This window comes from Hippoglossus stenolepis, chromosome 14 (genome assembly GCF_022539355.2).
Source record: "Hippoglossus stenolepis isolate QCI-W04-F060 chromosome 14, HSTE1.2, whole genome shotgun sequence".
NCBI classification, from domain to species: Eukaryota; Metazoa; Chordata; class Actinopteri; order Pleuronectiformes; family Pleuronectidae; genus Hippoglossus; species Hippoglossus stenolepis.
In genome coordinates, this window is record NC_061496.1 from 27998224 (window position 1) to 28013292 (window position 15069).

At 40.1% G+C, this 15069-nt stretch overlaps 1 protein-coding gene across 6 annotated transcripts in view; it reads right to left on the reverse strand.

Moving 5' to 3' along the window:
• Nucleotides 1–15069, reverse strand: part of szt2 (SZT2 subunit of KICSTOR complex) — a 151632-nt gene that overhangs the window by 16762 nt on the left and 119801 nt on the right. For 4 of the 6 annotated variants that reach the window (XM_047342855.1, XM_047342856.1, XM_047342857.1 and 1 more), the window contains 7 exons: nt 11616–11874; nt 11410–11489; nt 9521–9646; nt 8750–8952; nt 8147–8243; nt 6330–6410; nt 5559–5633 (listed from right to left, as the gene is read on the reverse strand). In XM_047342855.1, the coding sequence (XP_047198811.1) occupies nt 5559–5633; nt 6330–6410; nt 8147–8243; nt 8750–8952; nt 9521–9646; nt 11410–11489; nt 11616–11874 (921 nt within the window). The remainder of the gene's footprint in view (nt 1–5558; nt 5634–6329; nt 6411–8146; nt 8244–8749; nt 8953–9520; nt 9647–11409; nt 11490–11615; nt 11875–15069) is intronic. The other 2 variants (XM_047342858.1, XM_047342854.1) reach the window with 1 other exon arrangement.

A 15069-nucleotide genomic window follows, 5' to 3' on the forward strand; every position in this document is an offset into this window, starting at 1 on the left:
TAAAGTGCCTTATTATCTGTCCAAGGGGAAGCATATACAAGGCAAACAGGATAGGACCAAGGACTGAACCTATCAGAGAGGTAAGAGGAGAACCACTGCAGGGCTGACCCAGTGATACCCACCCACTGCTCAAGTCTCTTAACCAAGATACAGTGGTCAACAGTATCAAAAGCTGCACTGAGATCTAACAGAACCAATACAGAACATTCTCCTGCATCGCCCTGCATCATGATATCATTTGAGACTCGGAGAAGAGCCGTTTCTGTAGAGTTCAACCAGCGGAAACCAGTCTGTAACTTATCAAGAATACTGTGTTCATCTATTGCAGTTGTGAGCTGCTTAGCTACCACTTTCTCCAAAATTAGTAGAGAGGGATCAGTATTTACATTTTTTTTTAAAGAGGTTGAATAACAGCCTGTTTGAATTGAGCAGGGACATTTCATGGAGGAGTGCTGTACAGGTTTTAAAACAGCGAACTGCCAGGATTTGGCTAGTCAGTAGATAAGTCCCGGCACTGCATGTCCTATTCTCTGTAAATAAAAGTAGGAGTGTCCGGGGCGTAGAGAGAGAGAAATGTAGCCAGTAGCCTGCCTGAGGTAATCTTGTAGGACTCTGGCATTTCTCCTCCTGTTCCTTCTCACACAAAAGGAGCAGATACCAGTCCTGCTATTTGGTTGATGTCTTCCTACGGCCCTGTCCAGCTCTCCTCGTGTAACGGCCGGTCTCCTGTATCTCCTCCATGCTCTTGAGACTGTGCTGGGAGACACAGCAAAACTTCTTGCGACCGCATGTATGGATGTGCCATTGTGGAGGAGCTGGACTACCGCCTCATTCTACCAGTAGTGACAAGGCCACTAGCAGAGCAGAAAACTAGAGAATAATCTGTCACGAAGGATAAGGAGAGAGCAGCTGTCTGTGGCCACCACATGTAAACCATTCCCTTTTTTGGGGTTGTCTTGCTTTTGCCTCTCCACTGCACCTGTTGTCTTTTTCATTTGCACCAAAGCAGGTGAAATTGGTTCACAATCACTTGTGCTTCCTAAATGGACTGATCGATATCCCTGAAGTTTAACTGACTTGGTGTTATACTGTGAAGATTAAGTGTTAAGTGTCTTTTTTAGAGCAGTGTATATCCCAGATATTGACACTTACTGCTGAACACACTTTAAGACTGTTTCCAGTTTGGTTATTGATCTCTGAACCAGGGTGATGCCCAGTAATTATAAATATCCATAAACAATTTTAAGAATACTGATAATTATCCCTCTCTCTGGTACTAACCAAATTTGCACCTACTAGTGCACATCATTGGTAACCAGGTTTCTTGTCTACATAACGACAAATACTTACTTGAGAGCATGTAAAGGCACTGAATATGATTACCTGGAAAATCAAGAGACCAGTTATGAGAGTGAATTTATTAACCACCTCTGATCTTTGTTCTACCTCAGCCTGCCCTTTTGCACTTGGAACTTCTACAACTAGCAGGTACGCAGGTACGCTCACACAGTTTTTGAACCCAAATCCACTTTGCACGTTTCTTTGCAATCAAAATAGGGCACCAAATTATATAAACTATAAAATGTTGTTTTGTTAAATTCTTAAATGAATATGTTATTAAAATGAAAATACATATTTGTGAGCTGTATTTAAAGATGTACAACTTCAGTAGGAGTCAAAGCCCTTGGAGCTGTGTGGTATAGACAGGACAGGGAAGTGTGAATGTATTGAAAGATGTAAATGGTAAATGGTTTTGTATTTATATAGAGCTTTTCTAGTGTTGATGATCACTCAAAGCTCTTTACAGTAGAGTACATTCGCATCTATTAGCAGCACTTTTTTATTCTATGAGGGGCAATTCAGGGTTCAGCATCTTGCCCAAAGACACTTCGGCATGCAGATGGGGAAGACTGGGGATCGAACTGCCGACCTTCAGGTTGGAGGACGACCACTCTACCCCTCAGCCACAGCCGCCCGTGGGTGTACTGTTCATTTTTGGTTGCCTGGGATTTTTTGTCATCAAATGGTAAATGGGTTGCACTTTTCTAGTCTTGATGACCACTCAAAGCGTTTTACAGTACAGTTTTACATTCACACAAACATTCATACAGTGCATCTATGTGCACCACTTTTCTCTATGAGAAGGGGCAATTTTGGGTTCACTATTCGGAATGGGGTAGACCAGGATCGAACTGCCAACCTTCTGGTTTGTGGAAAACAGCTCTAACCCCTGAGCCATCATTTACACACACATTCATATGGACAGCACTTTTAATGAGAATGGCATGGCTGTCAGGGGCAATTGTGGTTCAGTATCTTGCCCATGCGGAATGGGGAAGACTGGGATCAAATCGCCGACCATATGGTAAGAGAACGATCCCCCCGAAGCCACAGCCGCCCACAACAATCACATGACCAGTATTATACTTCGATAACTGCAGTTTCTGATAAGTCAAGAGCAGAGCCTGACAATCCTTAAACGAATCATCAACTGAAAACACAAGTAACGGTACATAGTGCAAAACAGTTTCGACTACACTGTTTGACTGACCATCTCAAGTTCAGTGTAAAAACACCATAACAGTGACCTTAAATAAATACTATATTGATAGCTACTTAGAACAGATTACTCTTTACAATGGGCTAGGCCATGTAGATAGAAATTTTGTTAAATTGTCTATTTATGTAGAGCTATTCTTGTCTTTATGACCTCTCAAAGCACTTTACAGAACAATTTAGTCATTTAAAAATTCACTAACACATTCATACAGTGCATCTATGAGCAGCACTTCCTCTATCACACATCAATCACACACTCGCAGCACACAGCCATCAGGAGCAATTGGGGGTTTAGTATCTTTCCCAAAGACACTATTTGAACCCTTATATGACTGTCATACCGACCAACTACATGATCGCAGTTTACCAACACAAAAAATATATGCAGTATTAAAGCCACTAACGGTTTACAGCACGGATGGACTTGGACCTCCAATTGAACACACATTACTCCCAAGACTGACGTTTTATATACAGTGCTGTGAAAAAGTATTTGCCCCCTTCCTGATTTTTTTGCATATTTGTCACACTTAAATGATTCAGATCATCAAACAAATTGTAATATTAGACAAAGATAAACCGAGTAAATACAAAATACAGTTTTTAAATGATGATTTCATTTATTAAGGGAAAAAAGCTATCCAAACCTACTTGGCCCTATGTGAAAAGTTGTCCTCTACCGGTCTAGAGCCCTCAAGATGAAACAATATTATCAATAACATGAATTTAAATAGCTAATAAACCTCAGCGGCCCATCCATACATTGACACCGAACAAAACCTCAATGTTTCCATTACGATCCGACAATCCACTATGACAAACCAAGAGCGGGTATAGTAACATACCCCATCTTATGCAGCGTTCGACATGATGACGGGAAAGATCTTGTATCGAGGGCATGTCCTGCATAGGTCATGGGCGCGCTAAATCGATAATTTGCCTAGCAAGAATAATTGCCCCATAAACCTAATAACTGGTTGTGCCACCCTTGGCGGCAACAACTGCAATCAAGCGTTTGCGATAACTGGCAATGAGTCTTTCACATCGCTGTGGAGGAATTTTGGCCCACTCTTCTTTGCAGAATTGTTTTAATTCAGCCACATTGGATGGTTTTCGAGCATAAACGGCTTGTTCAGGGTCATGCCACAGCATCTCAATCGGATTTAAGTCCGGACTTTGACTAGCCACTCCAAAACCTTCATTTTGTTTTTTTTGAGCCATTCAGAAGTGGACTTGCTGGTGTGTTTCGGATCATTGTCCTGCTGCATAACCCAAGTGCGCTTGCGCTTGAGGTCACGAACTGATGGCCAGACATTCTCCTTCAGGATTTTCTGGTAGAGAGCAGAATTCATGGTTCCATCAATTATGGCAAGTCGTCCAGGTCCTGAAGCTGCAAAGCAGCCCCAGACCATCACAATACCACCACCATGTTTGACTGTTGGTATGATGTTGTTTTTATGAAATGCTGTGTTAGTTTTACACCAAATGTAACGGGACGCACACCTTACAAAAAGTTCAACTTTTGTTTCGTCAGTCCACAGAATATTTGCCCAAAAGTCTTGGGGATCATCAAGATGTTTTTTGGCAAATGTGAGACGAGCCTTTGTGTTCTTTCTGGTCAGCAGTGGCTTTCGCATTGGAACTCTCCCATGGATGCCATTTTTGCCCAGTCTCTTTCTTATTGTTGAATCATGAACACTGACCTTAACTGAGGCAAGTGAGGCTTGCAGTTCTTTAGATGTTGTTCTGGGGTCTTTTATGACCTCCTGGATGAGTCGTCGATGCGCTCTTGGAGTAATTTTGGTAGGACGGCCACTCCTGGGAAGGTTCACCACTGTTCTAAGTCTTCTCCATTTGGGGATAATGGCTCTCACCGTGGTTCGCTGAAGTCCCAAAGCCTTAGAAATGGCTTTGTAACCCTTTCCAGACTGATACATGTCAATTACTTTGTTTCTCATCTGTTTTTGAATTTCTTTAGATCGCGGCATGATGTGTTGCTTTTTTAGATCTTTTAGCCTACTTCACTTTGTCAGACAGGTTCTATTTAACTGATTTCTTGATTCAACAGGTCTGGCAGTAATCAGGCCTGGGTGTGGCTAGTGAAATTGAAATCAGCTTTCCAAAAGATGTGGTTAATCACAGTTCATTCATGATTTATCAAGGGGGGGCAATTACTTTTTCACATAGGGCCAGGTAGGTTTAGATAGCTTTTTTCCCTTAATAAATGAAATCATCATTTAAAAACTGCATTTTGTATTTACTCGGGTTATCTTTGTGTAATATTAAAATTTGTTTGATGATCTGAAACATTTAAGTGTGACAAATATGCAAAAGAATAAGAAACCAGGAAGGGGGCAAATACTTTTTCACAGCACTGTATATATATTTCAAAGTAAAGTAATCTCCATGTTGAAGAGTTAAGGCGTATTGAAGTACCAAACTGAAAACTGCTCTCTTATCCTCTCCTTTTCAATCTCACAGAAAAATAGGCAGAGCTTACACCCGGGCCACAATGCCATCGTGAATGGAGCGTGATAGCTGCTCCCCGGATCTGCTGCGGGTCGTGGTCATGTGATGTTCACACAAGCAGCGCATTTCCTCAAATAAAAGTACTATATGTATATGTATATATATATATATGCGACTAAATACTAGGACTCCGCGTTATTAAGCTGTGCATCTTCCAGCTCTGCAATAACAATCAAAACCTTGTTAAAACAAATGAAAGGTTTCAGTCAACAGAAACCTGAGAGTGCTTTAACTTTGAAACTGTGGTGAAAGATCATTTTCTCTTTTGCTGTAAATTTGCATGTTATGCTGAGAAAATAGGCAAGACCCGACTCTAGAAGAGCAGCGCTGCTTACACGTTTGAGCCGAATTGCTGGCGCAGGCAGTGTAGACGTTCTGAAGTTGTTCCGCATAGCACACGCAGCACTCACAAAGTCAGTTTGGCCCGGGCTTTAAAGTTGTGTGACCCCCCAGCAGTGCCAAGCATTTACCTGGGAGTTGACTGTCTGGCCCATGGGAATGCGGGAACACTCCAGTGCATACTGCTTCACACAGAAGTAACAACCCTGTGAAAGGGAGAAGGCACACAGACAACGTGTATATTCAACAGCAAAAAAATCATTATTAGCATTACAGGAAGTAAAATGTATTGTTCAGACATTTTTGTTAAAGAGTGAAAAATATGAAAAATGACTGGATTGCTATGGCATGTTGTTTGGACTTATTTCCTGTTCGGGCTAAATCACTTTGGTGATGCTCCCGACTGTTAATCTGGAAGCATCATCACATTGGTTGCAGAATTTGTTCCAATACTTTAGTTTATGTCCAAAATAATGGCTACAACATAAACATCAACAAAAAATTGAACTGATATTTTAATTACAGTGAAAACATTGTAATTGTTTAAATATTTCGAAAGTTGCAGTCACATTGGGAAAAGTTGCTGTCATATGGGCCAATACTGTACTGTAAAGTGGTCATCAATACTAGAAAAGCGCTATATAAACACGGGCCGTTTACCATTTACTTAGAACAAGTAAAAGTTTAAGCTTTCTTAATAGTTTAAAACTTGTCACTAATCACAGTTCATCATCATCTGCAGTATGCTTCAGAAAATGGTTGGCATTGAATTTACACATGCATGAATTGCAGGAAATGAGCGTTCCAAGCAACAGATACCAAAGGACCGCCAATTGTGATCCCAGCAAACACTGTATGTCAATGAGCATAGTGATGAGCACCTCTAATGATCCGCATCATACCTGAAAAGCCAGTTCCATCAGCACAATCCCACCTGGCAATGCCCTCTGGAGGTGATATGCAGTGGTGCCAGATGCTGTAGTCTGCAATGTTTATTTACAAAACAATTTTACAATTAATTTGTCTGATATAGGTGTTCCACTCCATAAAATTATACTGTCCACTTGGTGACGATGACATTTGATATTGGCGTTTTTTTCCCTATTATAGTAAAAATCTGGCAGTCTTCAGATGATACTAAGTTTACATGCCTGAGATCTACAGAGCTCTCTACATACAGGCTTACTAGTGGTTTCTAGAGTTTCCTAGAGTGGAATGGGAATCAGCTCTTGAGGACCTCTGCCCTGCTCTCATGCAGACAAAACATTGGACCTCATTCACCAATATATTCTTAAGATTTTCTTAAATGTGCTTGCTAGACGGTTCCTAAGAAAACTCTACTTCAGATTTATGAATTTTTCTTAAACTGCATAATTGTTCGCACCTGTGTCCGTATATTGATGAATGCCACGTCTTCGTAAATTCCTAATTAGCATAGGTAAATGCCCCACCAATGCCCATAAAAGGACATGAGACTGCTGTGCTATGTGCACACAGAGAAATCCCAGAAACTGAGAAGAAAATGTAAGCAGTCAAGAATGTCTAAATGAAAATCTAAAGACGTTGGTGCACTGGACTCAAATTGTTAAAAATGTAGTTGTGTCAGCACTGGAGCTAAAATAACACAGTGAATATTAAATAACACAAAAAAACGATAAATTGAATGCAGTTACACATTGACACATACAGTGAAAGCTGCATTGGGAGAAAGTTGCACTGCTGAAAGAAAAACTAGTTTGATCCAAAATCTTGAGTCAAAAATAAACACAGCACAGCATGTGAACCCTAGGTAATAGGATGGGTGTGGGTCAGTCACGTTGATTAGGCCAATTGTTTACACTGCACATGTTGGTAATGTGTGAAAACAAGCAAAAACCATCTGTGTCACAGACAGAGAAACACAAAGTCAGTGCAGCTACATTAACTGCATGGGGCTCGGGTTGGGTCGAATGCCTGTTGGGTCGTTAACACCAGTATGTAAAACCAAACGATGGGTGACTATTTTGCGAATGAGTGTTCTCTTCTACAGTATGTCCATGTCATTGAAATCTCAGAGACACTTAAAGAGATAAATACAAATTTGCAAAATCTGAAAAAATGGTTGGTGCATAAGGCCCATTGAGAGCAAAGGGGGCAAAGGCAGAGAGGAGAGGCTGCATGTGTGACTATAAATTCCACCAAAACCTTATTTCCTTCTCTCCTCAACTCACTCCATGGTTTCTTCAAGTACAGATAAAAGAACCACTCTTAAAAAGTCTCAATATTTTGTACATATTTATAAAAGGTTCCAATTCAGAGCCAGGTTTTGGAGAGCATCCCTAGTTATGAGTTATTAAAGTCATCTGCGTGCTAAGTACAACAAACTTGTAATTCAAGCCACTTTGAAAAGGTTACCATATATATATATATATAGATATATATATATATATATAGATATATATGTGTGTGTTAAATATTTTTAATATTTCATGTTAGATAATTCTTCTGCAGACTGGGTAGAGGCTGTTTTTTGATCAAACATGACATCGTGCATAGCTTCTTAATGAAAATAAATTAAAAAAAACATTTTGAGGAATGAACCCCAACTGTCTTTGGGGAACAACTGAATACATGGACTAAGATTTAATAATGCATTTGAAATATATTTGAGGCACAGCCAGATCCCACAAAGTGTGTGCTGGCAGAATACAATTTCTGCATCTCTGAGGAGAACACTAACCTTAGGGCTGTCCTCACTCTTCTGCTTTACATAAGAAAAAGACATCCTCCCTTCCAGTGACACAGAGTTCAGCATCGCAGCGCGGGCCCGGGCAATGCTGTGAGAGATGGGGTTGGGGTGGAATGGAGAACAAGTCAGTTAGAGTCTGGTCAAACCAGATAGGCCTGGGCCCCAAGGGCTGATGGTACAATAACAGCACATTAGCCAACCCCTAAAATACATTTCAGAGGGACTTGGTCTGAGCCTGGAAAGTGACAGGCATGCATGACAGACATATGCCCTCATCTATTCTGCTTACATCAGCTATGGGCAGATGTGCTAGGAGGTCAAAGATCAGATGAGGATCAAAACAAACACGATAACTAATCGATGAATGCTGATTCCAATGGAAGATAAGAGGCGACTAAGAGAGGCAGAGATAGATGGATCATTTGTTTCACACAAACAATTGAGCAGATGCATGAGAAAAAACACTGTTATGTTGTGCTACACATACAATGCCCTACATTTACTAAAGGAAAGGTTAGAAAGTTCATATTTTTCCCAAAGCAAAACGAAAGTTTAGGCTGTTACTTGAATATTAGTATTTAGAAATACACAGACCTGCGAGCTGGAGACTGAGGCCGGACTTGGACCAAAATAAAGCCCATGCTCTGCAAGTACTGGACATACTGCTGGAGGAAGGTGCTGCAAATGTCGAGCAGCCAGGGCTCTTCCTTGAGTCGGCTTGGCAGCATGTCAGCTGAGTCTGTGCTATAGCTGCGGTCCCGACCTGATGCTGTGGAGTCACTGGAGCGATGTCGTTTCTGGGACACATTTCACAATATTATTAACATTTACAGAACAATATACATCACTTAAATGCCATGACCATTGGAGTTTTGTTTCCAGGTTGGGCCTGGTGTTCCCGATAAAGAGTAATTTATTAGTATAGAGTGCACCCCACTGATTCTATGGTGAAGCGATGGGGGAAGGGGAAGCTCCCTAGGCTCCATGCTCTAGCTCCTCTATATTTTCCCTTAACCATCCAACACTCCACTCAATATTCTATCATTCGTCCATACATAACATCTGTAGCAGACTGACTGTTACGTTGCGGAACATTATGATATTTATATTTTTCAATTATAAATAACTGAATGTAGATTTTGCTTTAACTACTTGGAATACCTCCTGTTATTTGTCATGGTTTTTGAGCTGGTCATGACAGGATACAAAAGAGTGACACTGCCTGTTACCTATGAGGACACATTTTTCAAGTACATTTTTATGCATCAAGCCATCAAAGTGTATGTTCATGCACTGTATTAACTCATAAAATCTGTCACACAACCTAAACTTCCTATAACGTTTCTATTCAGACAGCAGAAATACCTTCACCGGGGGCTGCACAATCTGTTCCTCTTGAATCTGCTTGCGGAAGATAGGGTCAAAGAGGAGAGGGGTTGCACAGTAGTGGACCAGCCTTGATGACTGCTTCAGGGTCTCCAAATCTGCCCCCTGTTGACACAAATGTTATTGTCACTATGGGATAAGATGATGGTGGTGATACAAAGACTACAAGGACTTTGCATTCAAGACTAATGCATGCCAAGGCTCTATATTATAGCTCTTCACAGACTTGTACGGTTTACAGGAAGCTAGGACTTTAAAGAGTCTGCAGATGGACACCCAATGCAATATAGAAAGAACAAGAGTTCAAATCCATCTGACTATGGTGCAGTCATATCACATTAAATAGATCATTTAATCCATGATGTGGTGTGAAAAATCCAAATGCCATCGGATATGGCTGTCGGTCCTGTTGGACCTGGGTCGGAGGTTTTTAGCTTGAGTTAGAGACTACTGTGTGGGTGTAAATCTAATGCCAACATGTAACCTCTATTGAGATGTCATTGAGGCTGACAGAAGCCTCTTTAATTAGCCCAGATATTCCTCACTTTAAAATATGGCAATACATACTAATTCCCATGAAAAGTGAACCTTAATTCTGGGTCCTCCAAACCGTTGACCTTTTAGGTTTTGTCAGGTCCAATTAGCTATATTTGATATTAAGCTACATTCACACTAGAGGAATTGAATACTCAATTCTGAGTTACTGGTCCAATCCGATTTTTGTTGGATGCTCAAATTATGTCTTAATATGTCCGATATCCAATACCTTTATAAAATGGTCAGCTTTCTGAACTTACCTATAAGCTTAGGTACAATACCACACCAGATTTCAATACCATGGATGAGCCTGGCTAAGTACACAGCCTGAAACGTTATTGTCCCCTAGGGGGGAGGTTTTTTTAGTTCAGCACATTTCAACACAGGCACTCCTGTACATACAAGTAACACTCACCAAGGCATTTATTTAGTGCTGCAATGGCAGCTCCTGCTGAAAAGGGCCCTTCTCCATTTAATAATTCTGTAGCGTCTGGATGGCAGTAATGTGAAATGGTGATTGAGGAGGTGGTCTGTGTTATTTTCTAAGACGTGTAATTTGTGATTTTTGTTGGAGAACAAACTCACTCTGGCTTGCCCTTCATAATCACATTGGTGTGCTGTCAGTATGTACGGGTGTTCAGAGCTTAATAAAAGGATTAAAATACATTTTAGAGTTTAGCTCTCAAATCAACCCCTTTAGAAGCAGTAGTCTTAAAACAGTTGACACTGTATTTAGGTTGACATCTGCCTGAATTCTCATTCAAATTATACATTGTGTGAAAGTATACACAAAGCCTTGGGGATCTGTATTAATAATAACAGACCCTGATGTTTTAAAAGTAAAATCCAGAGTTACATTTTAGAAGACACTGTATGTTCATTGCTATAATATAAAAGGTTCAAGAAGGGCAACAATTAAGACATCACATTTTAGCCGTGTAAGTATTGCTGCCATGTTGTCTTTTAAATTTTCAAACATGCAAACACTGAAGTTACAGTAGTTAATTTCCTTTCCCAATGTAGGAACATTATAAATAATTCCTGTTGCTCAGTGTCCCTCTTCTGATCCGTTCCAGAGCAGCTGCCGCCAGCTTTCCTCTAGGGTCATGATACATTGGAGTGAAACAACCATTCAGATTGAGGTTGCTTGCCTTGGCTAAGACTTAATCTAAATCTGTTGACACTATAGTTATAAAAAAAGGGAATATTCAGTGTGTATGAGTGAATGAATAGTAGCCTACCATACATTCTACTTTCCTTTGCAGTATGACCATATCCTTTAACTGATACAATACTGTATTTAAGTCACAAATATTTCATAAATGACTTACTGAAATGGGCATGTTAGACTGCGCTGACCTCTGTTGCCAAGTCACAAAGAGGTTCTCTATCTTCATCTGTTTCTCCAGTTCTGTCAACACAAATTCAAAGTCATCCCCACTCCTATTTAGTGTGGAGTTTGATGGAATCACAATAACAATAACAATATGTCATCATCATTAGTATTAAAAGTAGTTGTAATAATATCTGTATCAACCCCTCCTCTCAGCAGCTTTGATCTCCAAGAGCTGGCCGCCATGTCTGGTCACCACATCCCCCTCTGTCAAGGGTCGAATGGTGCAGATGTCCCTCAGAGCTTCATCAAAGGGGAGCAGCTCAGAGGGGAAGTGGAGTGGAGCAAGACTTCGGCCAGCGCTACCCAGCCTGCCCTGCTCTTTACTAGGCAAAGGAGGAACTGCACTCCGTAGCAATGCATCAGGTTCCACAGAGGGGCTGAGGAAACGGTCGGAATCCTGCTAAAGACGCAATGAAAGCAAAAAATATAGAAAAAAAGTGAAAGGACATCAATCAAATAGCTTGCTATACAATGATATACAAAGAGAGGAGAATGGGTAGATAAGAGCTTGGAAACAGTCTATCGTGCAAAATAAAGTAAGAAAACTGTGTTCACCTTCCCTGGTTTATTTATGACTGTTCATGTGTGTGGCCTTTATATAAGTTGGAATGATTTACTTAACTGATGTTACTTTTCCAAACAACATGTCGGCTGAGTTCTATTAAGCAATCGATACAATCTTCAGACATAAGTTCACAACTTTTCCAAATAAAAGCTTTATAATTCTGGTCAGTATAAAGCATTGCAACAACAAAATGAAAGGACAAATTGCCAAACAGTAACTGATTCTGTGAATGTTGTTGCCATAATGGAGATCTGCACCCGTTGTAAGTCTGTCCTTCTGTGTCTGTCAGTGTGACATGGTGAAATCAAAGTAAAAAAATTGTCGAAGTGATCTGGCAGCTATTTGAACTACGATTTGAACCAGTTACCGACCACTGCTATAGTTTATCTGAAGACGTATGGTCAACTCACTCTCACACTACACTGCCCCACTGACTGCTACAGAGTGCTAATCGTCTGTTAATCCAAATTTTTTTTAATAGCAGGTATCGTGTTTCCAAATTGCACCAAACTCGGCAATGTACTTTCTTGGACAATTAAAAACAGACATGCCATGTGTGAAACCAATTTGTGAGATATGCGTTCCAAATACAGACAGAGAGATATTTGTGGAATTATTAGGTACATTGATTGTAGATAGTTTGTGGAGGAGTCCCAGAAAGTATTATATCAGGTATGCACTTTTAAGGCCATTATCAGCTTTTTTTTAATTATTGTTATTATTAGTACATTTTTGATATATAGTTCATCAGTGGATATATCTTTAGAACCCTATTTACATCCCTATTTTCTATAACAGAAGAAGAACATATTGATTTGTGTCAAGCTCTTTGTGGAGGCTCTAAAAATATCTGAAATAAAACATCTTTAAACTCTCTTAACATAAATCAACTAAAAGGACATAGGCTTTCATATATATGTTTTTATGCTTTTTAAGAAATGTTTTTTGTATTTTTGTAGTGGGTTGCTGATTTGTGTCAAGTATGCATGGCATGGCTCTAAACATCTGAAATAGAATGGCACTCAGTAGAGCGCATGCCTCCACTAAGGCCCAACAGTCCCCTTAAATTCAGTCAAGATGTACCAAATTTCACAAATTCATAAATATCAGTTCCTTGACTGTGCCTGATTTTTTTATATTAGTTATTTCCTTGAATTGTAAGTTGTTTACTATTTGAGAGTGCTCCAACTTGGTGACTATGTCCATGTAAGTATAGTCACACAGCTAAAGTCAAGACATCTTTTTAACAGCTAGTCCCATGTCTGTGTGGGCACTACTAACCACCACTAACCAGAGGATCTGCAGTTTGACCCCAGTCTCCCCCATTCTGTCCTTGTGTGTCCTTGGGCAAGATACTGAACCCCAAATTGCCAGCAGCGTGTAAGTGATGTGTGATAGAGAAAGTACTGCAAAAAGAGGGCCTTTATGAATGTGTGTGTGAATTGGAGAATAGCAAAACTGTAACGTGAAGGACTTAGAGTGGTCATAAACACTAGAAAAGCGCTATATAAATACAAACCATTAAGTGAAGTAGTGAAGAGAGGTATATTTTTCTCATTATATTACACATTGTAAATTCACTGCACTATACATAATTGTTGATTAGTATTATTACTAGATACATGATAATTGTTCATGTGCCCTGCTTGCTGTTGAGTAGAACTTTGGGGCAAGTTTGTTCAGTGGAGCAGCTCAGGGCCCAGCTGCCCCAGTGTGGCAGAGCTGGCCTTGCCATGCCCACAGGCCTGAGGGTCAAACTGTGCACTGGTGCTCCCTCTGCTTCTCATCAGGACCATGACAGATGAAGCTCTGTTTAGGCAAATTTTCTGCTGCTCTGAATCTGCCTTCTGTCTGCACTCATTAGTAGTGCAGGGATAAAGAGCCAGGCCTTTGAAGGGAAAGGAAAAGTTTGGTTCTTCATATTCTTTTAATTGGCCATAGGGGGCAGGCTAAAGAGCATTTGGTGTCTTTCTTTGCTGTAAAATGCTGCTCTAATAAATCCCAAGTTCTGCCTGTCCCACACAACAATGTAGGAAAACACTGTGCATGACATTTTCCTGTATTTTTAAACCTTTTCATTTAAACTCAACCACATTTTGTCCTTTAAGTCAAAATCCCCATGACTGAATTGACCTAGCAGGGAAGAGCGACCCATCCATCCTCACTCCTTTACTCCCCCTCGTTCAACACATTCAGGGTGTTATTTTTGGGCTTGAAAAATAGGGTGACACAAGTTTTCATTTAATGGTAAATGGTCTGTATTTATATAGCGCTTTTCTAGTCTTGATGACCACTCACAGTACAGTAAATGGCTACAGAGCAGAAACCTCTTATTTACAAGGCAATTGCTCTAGGTACTGCCCTATGCGGCAAAGTATATGTTAGTGTTTACAGCTTGCTTCATCATCTCTAAGTGGCCAAAATAGTCAATAAAAGCAGGTTTAACTAATGTTGTAAAAACAATTTTCCATTATGTGTCAATGTTTGTGGAGTTTGCATGTTCTTGGTTTTCTTTGGGAAGACCGATTTCAACAGTACAAAGACCTGGATATTGGGGTTGGAGTGAACTGGAGAATCTAAATTCACTGAATCTAAATTCACAGGATAAGCAGTATAAATGATGGCTGGATCAATCAGTGATTGTAGGCATCAAATTAAGTTTTTTTTTCTATTTAAGCACAACAGAAATTAACAGCATGTCTCCTTGAAAAGCTGGCTCTAAATAAGAAGCAGGGTCAAGACAGACACACCACACATACACAAATTCCTTTAGCAGGGATTTAGTAGAACCGTATCATAACTACTTCTTGTTTAACCCTAACATTAAAATATAATGTATCAATCTATTTAACTATAAATTGTCTGTATTTATATAGTGCTTTTCCAGTCTTGATGATCACTGAAAGGGCTTTACAGCTTTACAGTTTTACCATTCACACACATTCATCAGTGTGCAGCACATTGTCTATCTCACGTCAGTCACACAGCCGTCCAAGACAAATCAGGGTTCGGTTTCTTGCCCAAGGACAC